Source organism: Chaetura pelagica, unplaced genomic scaffold (assembly GCF_000747805.2).
Source record: "Chaetura pelagica isolate M959 unplaced genomic scaffold, ChaPel_1.0 scaffold266, whole genome shotgun sequence".
Taxonomy (NCBI): Eukaryota; Metazoa; Chordata; class Aves; order Apodiformes; family Apodidae; genus Chaetura; species Chaetura pelagica.
Window position 1 is genome coordinate 115,643 of NW_009953799.1, and position 9,956 is coordinate 125,598.

At 40.4% G+C, this 9,956-nt stretch overlaps 1 protein-coding gene across 1 annotated transcript in view; it reads left to right on the forward strand.

Annotated features, from left to right (window-relative positions):
- The first annotated feature begins 208 nt into the window (after positions 1-208).
- MXRA5 (matrix-remodelling associated 5) overlaps positions 209-9,956 on the forward strand; it is a 14,843-nt gene continuing 5,095 nt past the window's right edge. Inside the window, exons 1-4 of the mRNA XM_010001182.1 lie at positions 209-274; positions 509-899; positions 3,420-8,444; positions 9,059-9,956. The exon at positions 9,059-9,956 is cut by the window's right edge and continues 1 nt beyond it. Of these exons, the coding sequence (XP_009999484.1) occupies positions 209-274; positions 509-899; positions 3,420-8,444; positions 9,059-9,956 (6,380 nt within the window). The remainder of the gene's footprint in view (positions 275-508; positions 900-3,419; positions 8,445-9,058) is intronic.

Consider the following 9,956-nt stretch of genomic DNA (forward strand, 5'->3'; position numbering starts at 1 on the left):
TCAGTAACTTCTGGCTCTTTGACAATGCATTAAAGATCCCTCCAATTTTTCCTGAAAGGTAGGTTGTACCGATTTGACATTTGCAGGCCATGACAGTCAGTGTATAAAATTTAACTGCAGATGTGATTTTTTTTTTTTCCCCAGGTTCAACAGTATACAGTCTATAAATGAAAACTCCTTTGCAGGACTTACAAAACTGGAATTGCTCATGATACATGGAAATGACATTCAGAGTATACCTAATGGTGCTTTGAAAGATCTTGTGTCTCTACAGGTAATGCTCAGGTTTTCCTAAGTTTTGTAAATTTTAACTTCCATGAATAACATAAAACAAAAATAAGTGGGGTTTTTTAGTGCCTTTCTGAAGATTAAGGTACTATTTCTCCCCCAAATACACTGGAGATCTATTAACTGTGCCTGTGTCATACTTGATATATTCTCTTTGGATTTAGATCAAAAACCAAAATTAATCTCTTTTATCCTTTTTTTTTTTTTTTTTCTTCCTTAGGTTTTCAAAATTAGTTACAATAAAGTGAAAGTCTTGACTGGCCAGACTCTCCAAGGACTTTCAAGCTTAATGAGGCTGCACATGGACCACAACAGAATTGAGTTTATTCATCCAAATGCTTTTAATGGATTAACTTCTCTGAGACTGGTCCACTTAGAAGGAAATTTGCTCCAGCAGCTTCACCCTGACACCTTTTCAACATTTATGGTCCTTGATTATTTCAAACTGTCAACAGTAAGACATCTCTACCTATCTGAAAATGCTCTTAGGACCTTGCCTGAAGGGATGTTTCAAGGCATGCCACTGCTGGAAAATCTTTACCTTCATGGGAATCCATGGGCCTGTGACTGCAGTTTAAAGTGGCTTCTTGAATGGATTGAAGGTTCTGGAGGTAAGAGCAAAAATAGCAGTGCTTCTTCAACACATAATGTTAGATTCTTTTTCCTGTTCTGGATTGTTACTCTGAGTGTTTTTACTTACATGGTGCCTATGTGCACTATTTTATTACATGTATTTTTAAAAGTGCAAAGAGGAAGCAGTTCTGTGTCACTAGCTAAAAATCAGTATTCAAGAACAAAGGAACTAGCTGTTGCATTCAAGATGGAAAAAGTGATAGTGAAGTTCATAACTGGAAAGAGGAGTTAGGTTATAATCTGGTCAAATGTTCCCTTACACAGCAATACACCTTTTATTAAGGGCTGGCAACTGCCCTCAACCAACAAAGCTAGTAACTATGTGCTCTCATGGGTGGTGGGCATATTGGATTTGAACTGGGTGAGTCCTTTAACTTTAATGCTATTAACAGGAAGGCTTCTATGTAATACGCATACTTCGTGTCTATCTGTGTTTCTCCATTGACCACAACTTTCATTTATAATGGAGCAAATCTGTTTTATGTATTTTTAGAGAACACCTACAATCCTGTGGTTTTTTCCTTGAATAACTGGTCTGTCTTTGTTCAGGCTTAGATGTGAGATAAGTATTGCACTCTTTAGGCAGGAACACTTCTGGTCATGTGCAGAAGCAAAATACTAGAGGCAAAAAAAACCCCAAACAAAACAGTTTTATAATACCTCTATATATCAGGAATATACTAAATGAGGCTTTTTTTTGAATGTCAGTTTGATTTGGGCATCTCAGTTCACCAGTGCCCCATGTCAGGTAGCTAAGTGTTTGTTACAATGGGCCAGAGCAACTGGTGTTGCGCTAGGTCTGCCACTAAAATATTAAGAGGGAGTTGTTATTTAATTGCAGCTGAAGATATTGCAAATGACTACTGGAGCCACAAGTTTTATTTGTATGGTGGGTGATGGTGAGCCTTGTCATCTTAAAATAAGTAATTAATTGCAGTTTTGCACTTAGCTGTGGGACAGGAGTTTTAAATGTGTGTGATACTTGAATGGTAATATAAGTGCTTCTTCCTGAACTGACACTTGAGGATCTAATGTTGTAATAGTATTTTGCTAATTTATATTTTAATATTCTTGTGTGCTCTCCTTCATCCAAATGAGTATGTGTATCAAGCATACTTAACATTGAACTGTAAGTTGTAACAATGAAGTATTAGATTGACAATTAGATTTCCTTCTTACACTCAACAGTAGTCATTATTGGAAAGAGAAGAGAATTTATCCATGCAATTTTCATGTATGAATGATTTTGTATCTTTATATAGCTATAACATGAACTTCTTTGGGAATTCTGTCCAGACAGAGTTATTAAAGTTCTTCAGGCCAGTGTGGTCGCTACCAGATTGATTTTGGGCCAGTTCTATCATGAAGTGTGCTTTGCTTATCTTTGAAACGTCATATATGCATCTGCAAGTTATAGATCATTTCAGTTAAATATTCCATTTGTAAGAACTTCTTGAGAGAATTGATTTTTCAGACGGGCAAAGCATATGTTTCTCAGTTTAAAAAATGTATAAAAGTTGCCACTTTTCTCCTTCTCCCAGCATGTTGCCTTATAACAAACTTATATGTTGTTCATTTATTCGAAGCTCCCTCATTCCTCAGGAGTGATCAGCATGATACTTATTCCTAGAATAACTGGAATACATTATATTTACAACAAGTTTCCAAACTAAATATGAAAGGTGACATTTGACATTCTAGTGAGCAGAACAATGTAATAAATCTGTGCTTGCTATTTTGTGGACAAGAGTCCTTCTGGCATTGACAGAAAAGAGGAGTCAAGGCTGTAATTTCCTGTTTTAACACTCCTTCTCTGTTTTAGTTCTTATTTTGTCATGACAGAGTTTACATTTATTTCAGAGGTCAGGGAAGAAGTGGCACTTTAATTTTTTTTATTTTTTTTTTTTTTTTCTGCTGCTGAATTGGTTGTAAGTGCAGGAACTAGTCAGTGGATTTTTGTAGCTACTGTAGAATATTTGTGGATTGCCAGTATTATTGTTAATAAACAGAGAAAACTAAAAAACTTCCTGTATTATTTCATGAGGAAGTCCATAATTTCTCAGGTAAGTGCTGCATTTTTGAAAGCTGAGAAGACCCAGTCCTCTTCACATTAGGTCCACAAGTTAGATGGGTAAGATGTCACTTTACAGACACAGCATAGATTTTTACTAACTTAAAAAATGTTGCTCTGAACAGTTCAGTTTCTAGACATTTTATTCAGAGGCAATGAATCTGATTTTCAGAAAGATACAGTATTTGGTAGTCTCACTAAAGTCAGAAGAAAGTACAGTCAGTTTGAGAATCAGGTGCCCATTCAACTGTGAAAGCAAAGAGGTGACATTTTAAAAGCCCTTGCCCTCTGTATCATGTGCCATGGGGCATTCATTATGCTGTCAATTTCACACTTTTGAGAGTTCTCTAACTCTAGAACAGAGTTCTTCAACTTACCTATCTTTTGTTTTTCCTCATTTTTTTCCCTTTTTTTCTTTTTCGTGCAGGTGTTTTAAAATGCAAAAAGGACAAAGCCTATGAAGGGGGACAGCTCTGTCCTAAGTGCAACAGCCCAAAACAGCTACAGAAAGAAGATATTCAAAACCTGAAAGATATTTCCTGTCGGAAACCTGTCATTCAATCCTCACTGAGGCAGAATAGCAGCACTCAAGAGGAAGAAGATGGTGACAGTTATGAACTCCCTCTGGAAGAGCTTCAGTCATCTCCATGGAATATTACTCTAAATATGACTGATGAACATGGCAATGTAGTCCACCTGAACTGCGAAATCAAAAAACCAACAGGCTCTAACAAAATTCAGTGGAATCAAATCCAAACTCAGGAGATTGATATAAATGCTACGATTTCACTGGACTTTGAATGTCCAATGAATCGAGAAAACTATGAAAAACTATGGAAGCTTATAGCCTATTACAGTGAAGTGCCTGTCAAATTAGAGAGGGAACTTATGCTCAGCAAAGAGCCTAAAATAAGCTATCGGTACAGGCAAGGCTCAGATTATGATGCTCTTTACTACACAGGTGTGAAAGCTCAAATAGTGGCTGAACCTTCCTGGGTGATGCAACCTCTCATAAATATCCAATTAAACCGGCGCCAGAGTACAGGGAAGAAAGTGGTGCTATCTTTTTTCACTGTGTTTTCTCAGACAATTCATACCAAAGACACCGGGCAGCAGAGAAGCTGGGTAATGATAGAGCAAAACCAGAGCACAAGGACCGCACAGACTGTCATGGAAGGGTCAGAGTGTCAGCTGAGCTGCAATGTGAAAGCCTCTGAGAGCCCCTCCATTCAGTGGCTCTTTCCAGATGGCACTAAGCTGCAAGCACCGTTTAATCAAAAGGACAGTAGGTTTTCTATTCTCAGTAGTGGCCAGCTCATAATCAAAGCGGTGAGTTACACTGACAGTGGTTTGTACCACTGCATTGCCCAAGTGAGAGATGATGTGGATAACATGGCATACAAACTTCTGGTGCAGTCTCCAGCTATTCAGGTAGTTGATTCAGATGTAGTGAGAGTTGAAAAAAATGTTGGAGATCCAATAGCATTGCCGTGCAGTGCAGTTGCCATCCCAGAACCACAGTTGAGCTGGATTCTTCCCAACAGCCAGGTACTTAATGAGCTCTCAAACTCTTCAAAAGGATACATGTTGGACAATGGTACTTTGCTTATTCCAAAAAGCCATGTCAGTGATAGTGGCCATTACAGATGTGTGGCTGTCAATCAGCACGGCTCAGATCAGTTTGTTGTACGGGTGACAGTAAATAAAATGGTGTCTGACAGGTCATTTAAAAGGATAAAACTAAGAAAGCGCCCAGGCTCAAAAAGTCGGTCAAAAACGAGAGGGCGAGTCATAGATGATGAAGAAGGCTCAGGGGCAAGAGGGGTGGAGGAGTTCCCACAAAGAAAGAACCATCTGAAAGACCGGGAAATATCCTTTAAACAAAAGAGTGCTCAGGTGTCAGAGGCTCAGATTAAAAAAGGGAAGAAAGGCAGAAGGAAAATGAAAATCTGGAAAAGTACTGATAGAACCCAAGACAGCAATGTTGCAGAAGGCCGGAGAGCATTTGAATCTCGAAGGAGAATTAATGTGGCAAGCAAGCAGATTAATCCACAGCATTGGGCTGACATTTTGGCAAAGGTCCGTGGGAAGAATCTTCCTAGAACAACAGCAGCTACAACCATTTCTTTAACAACTGTGCTGCCATCAGTCATGCCCAAAACTACTCCAGTCCCTCATCCGGTAGCCAGCCCTCCGCCTTCGGAGACAACACCTGATGCCATGGATTCCTCTGCTGATGCATCACCTGTGGGTGAAGACGAGCCGTTGTCAGTCACTGTTTCCCACAATACTAAAGCATTTTCAGTCCCGTCCATATTAACAACATCAGAAACTGAGCTGTTCCCTGACCACAGTGCTTTAGAAACGCCTGGAAGTATATACACTGAAAAAATGGCTGTATCAGGTCCATATTTGACTCCTGTCTCTTCAACTGTGCAACCACAAGGCCAGCAACATCTTGATGTCCGGATGGATGATTCAGTTGTAGTCAAAGATGTCCATGCTCTCACTGAAGAGCCTCTAACCAGACAAATTGTAACAGACTTTCCTAATATTCAGAGCAGTTCATTCACAGTGGAAAATGTACATAGAACTGTATCTTCTACATCAGAGGAAAATTCTGCTTTTGCTGAGTTACCACTTGATGCTACTGCCCTAGCTGAATCTCAGACTGTGGATCTTCACAGAGTCTTGGAGACAGGTGTGAAGTTAAATGAAATGGACCCAGTGAGTGTCAACACCATAGTTTTAACACCTTCTCAGTTGGATGAGATCATCCCAACAGATTCTGTAGGCACTACTTCCATTTCTTCATCTGTTTCTCCATTTGTTGCAGAAAAGAGCAATGACTTTATACACCAGCACAAACATGTATCCACAGGCCAAACAAAAATGGCAGACTTAAGTACAAGTTTTCCAGCTGTTACACCCATCAGGGTTCAGAGCAAGAAAGAACCTGAGATCTACAGCAGTACAGTGACTGAAGAAAGCATGTCCAGCAGTTATGCAGAGAGTTTTCAGGGAGGAGAACATAAAACCCTGGCTACTCCAAAACCAGATCCCACATTCATTTTGCATAGTACTAGTGCACCTCATAAAACAGCAGAGGGGATAAAAACTGCTTTTTCTATCAGTAGATTGACCACTGTGGCCACAACAACAGCTCCCTATAGAAAGACCATGCCCTCACTTGTTACTCAGCATGCTAGGAAAAGGCCTTACGGGAGAAGGAGACTGAGGCCAAACAGAATCAGACAAAGACCAAAGCCTTTCCACCGTGTTGTTTCAACCACCAAAGCAGTGCCTGTAATTCCAAGGACCACTGATGTTGAAGCTGCGACAAAACCTTCTGCACCTCTTGAAAGTCATGATCATAAAACCTATGTAAAAATACAGCCTAAGGAAGAGGAGTATATGGAATTCACTCCTTCATTAGTTGCTGATCCGGTTGCCTTAGAGAAAATTACCAAAATCAGGGAGGTGGTCACAACTTCCTTCTTTAGGCCTACTGCATCTCCACCTGAAGTAAAATATGTGCCACTCTCTACTGCTCCTGAAACCTTGGCACCTCCAGTGACTGCAGCTAGCACCATTTTATCATCATATGTTGTACGTGATGCAGTTCCCACAAAGGAGTCAAGTTCACTTCTGAAACCAGAGCAAAGAGAAGTGCCAACATATCACTCATCACACAGTATGTCTGAGGAGAAGGGCACTAAAGCAGATTTTAAAACTATGGATAATAAGGCAGAACAATCAAGCACAACAGCTTCTCCTGAGAATATGAATAGCTTGATGCTATCTATAAAACCAGAATCTCAAGAAGAGCCTATCCCATTTGACTCAGAAGTTTTGGTTAATGAAACAACCACTGGAACATTCCAGCTGATACATCCTACTGTGACTGACTTAAGTGCTCCTGTTGGCACAGTGGAAGTTTTTAAGCACCTCTCAGTTTCAAAGGAGTCATGGAAACCCACAGTATCTTTAGAAGCACCAGCAATAAGTGAGCCACTCCATCAGTATGAGATGATTACTTTGTCCTCCTCCGTCAGCACAACAGAAACTCAAACTTTTCCACTTAAAGAAACAAAGAAATCTAAATCTGTTGCTATTCAAACTGGGACAAAGTCACCTTCCTTGGATAAAAATGAAGCTATGTCACATGTATTTCATCATGATCCCACTTCACAGACAACTGAAAAACCTCCAATTACATCCACTGCCTTTATTCCACTTATAAAACTTACCACGCTTCCCCCATCCATTTCAAGCGCTTCACATCCTTCTCTTTATTATACCACTGAGAAACAGAATGTCTTCAGTCAAAAAAATTTCCCAGAAACAAGACAAGTTGAAGCAGATGGTGACAAAAAGGTGGCAAGCTCAAGACAGAATGTACACCCTACTCCTTCCTCTAGCCAAAACAGGATTAGCATTCAGTCGAAAGAGGAGCAATTTAAAGATTTGTATAGTAGCAAGTCAAACAACAGTTTACTGCTAAATCCAAACCTTCCCAATCCACCTGCTGGAGTGATACCAAGCCTAAACCAAAGACTGCCTGTTGTGCCTCCAAAGAATGTTCCAGTACGAGGCACTGTAAAGCCTCCATATATTGCTACACAAGGTTCATTTCGCCATTTTGTAACACACCAGCCTCTTCACTACACAAACAAACCAGAGATAACAGCATATGCAGCACACACCATCCAGGACAAAAAATCTTTTGCCTCTCAGAGGGAAGCAACAACCCCAACATTAGCCTCTCCATTTCACAAAACCAGTCCATTCACTGTAAGCAAGTTTAGTAATCAGGGTCAGAACAGATTCAATATTAATTCAAGATTTTTTGGAAATAACTATATTCCAGATAACAGAGGCACAGCAGGGAGACAACCAAGTCACGGGATCCCTTATTACCCCAGTTCCAGAATGCCATCCCTTTTCAACAGAACAAGAGTATTCCCTCACTTAAGTATGCATCCTAAACCGGTAGTCCCTAGTCAGCCAGTCCCAAAAGACACAAACGACAAGAAAGTTGCTCGAGTCTCTCCTACTAGGATTACAGTGCCAAAAGCTACAGTTATTCCATTGCCTCCAATGCCACATGGCACAATGACCACATCACCACCACCAGTGATTTTGAAGATTATCCCCCCAACCTTTCTCTCTCAGCGCACAAAACCACAGATAGCCACTACAGTTCACCCTTTTCAAAATATCCACCAGCATCATCAAAAAGTTCCATCTGTGCCTTATGTGGGAGGCATTATGCCAAACAATTTGACTGTAATTCAGTCTTCCACCAATTTCAGGATACAGGGAGAAAGACCTAAAATTATCACAAAGGGGTCTCAGAGCATATCCATCCTTACTGAAACAGATGCCTTTATCCCTTGTGATGCAGTAGGGGAACCCAAGCCTTTTATTACTTGGACAAAAGTTTCTACAGGTAAGACACAGAAAAAAGTGCTTTTCTACACCATTTTTAAAGGGTACAAATGCTTGGCTTGTTGCATAGAAATGCAACATGATTGCAGGAATAGTCCAAAGCATTGAAGAATAGTTTCTGTACCTTTTAATTGTTATAAATAAAATGTGACTAATTGCAGCTAATCATTACAGGTAAAAATAACTTTGTGGTATTTCTTAAAGTGAAAGAAAACCTACCAATTAATGAGTTTGCTTTTTGGAGAGGGAGTAGCAACCAACTGTGATTATTTTGAATATGGTTTGTTAATATTGCTGTCTTAAATATTGATGTGTATGTCATCTCCATAAGCAAAAGGAAAGGAGAAATTACATGAGGCTTGAAGAGTAATCGTAAAGCATGAAGGCCCTGAAAGTTCCCACACTGTACATGCTTGTAAGCTGGTATGGTTAGTTCTGCAATAGAAACAAAGACTAATTTGACCTATGGAGAGTGTCAGAAGATGTTATGTGATCCATCTGAAGTTGTAGTTGGTGTTACGTAAATCTAAAATCTTGGATAAGATTTTTCAGTGCAACAATGAATGTCGTAAAACTTTTGACTTTCCATTTCTTTCTTTCCTCTCAACTTCCCAGGAGCTTTAATGACAGCCAACACCAGGTTACAAAGGTTTGAAGTCTGGAAAAATGGTACCCTCCTTATCCGAAATGTTCAACTTCAGGATCGTGGACAGTATTTGTGCACAGCTCAGAACGTGCATGGTATAGATAAAATGATCATTGTGCTCACTGTTGCAGCCCACCAGCCCAAAATTTTACTTTCCCGCTACCGAGATATCACGGTCTATTTTGGAGACACCATAGCAATGGAATGTCAGGCTAGTGGGACTCCAAGCCCGCATATTTCGTGGATTTTCCCAGACAGGAAGATTTTGCAAACAGTCACCACCACAGAAAGCAGGATAATGCTTCATGAAAATCGCACCTTGTCTATCAAGCAAGCAACTTTTTCAGACCGAGGAGTTTACAAATGCGTGGCAAGCAATGCTGCAGGAGCTGACAGCATTGCAGTGAGGCTGCACATTGCAGCCTTACCTCCCATCATCCAGCAGGAGAAGCAAGAGAACGTTTCCTTGCCCCTTGGTAGCAGTATTAACATCCACTGCACTGCCAAAGCAGCACCGTCTCCCAGCATCCGCTGGGTGGTCTTCGATGGCACGCAGATCCGACCTTCTCAGTTTGTCAATGGGAATTTATTTGTTTTTCCCAATGGAACTCTCTATATTCGCAACGTTTCCCCTAAGGACAGTGGGACCTATGAGTGCATTGCTGCTAACATGGTGGGAGCTTCCAGGAGAACAGTACAACTCCACGTGAAGAAGCATGCATCTAATGCTAAAATCACTGGGAGTTCTCCTCAGAGGACAGACGTAACATACGGCAGCATCCTGCAGTTGGACTGTAGTGCTTCTGGTGACCCCTGGCCTCGGATATTATGGAGGCTGCCTTCCAAAAGGATGATTGATTCCCTACA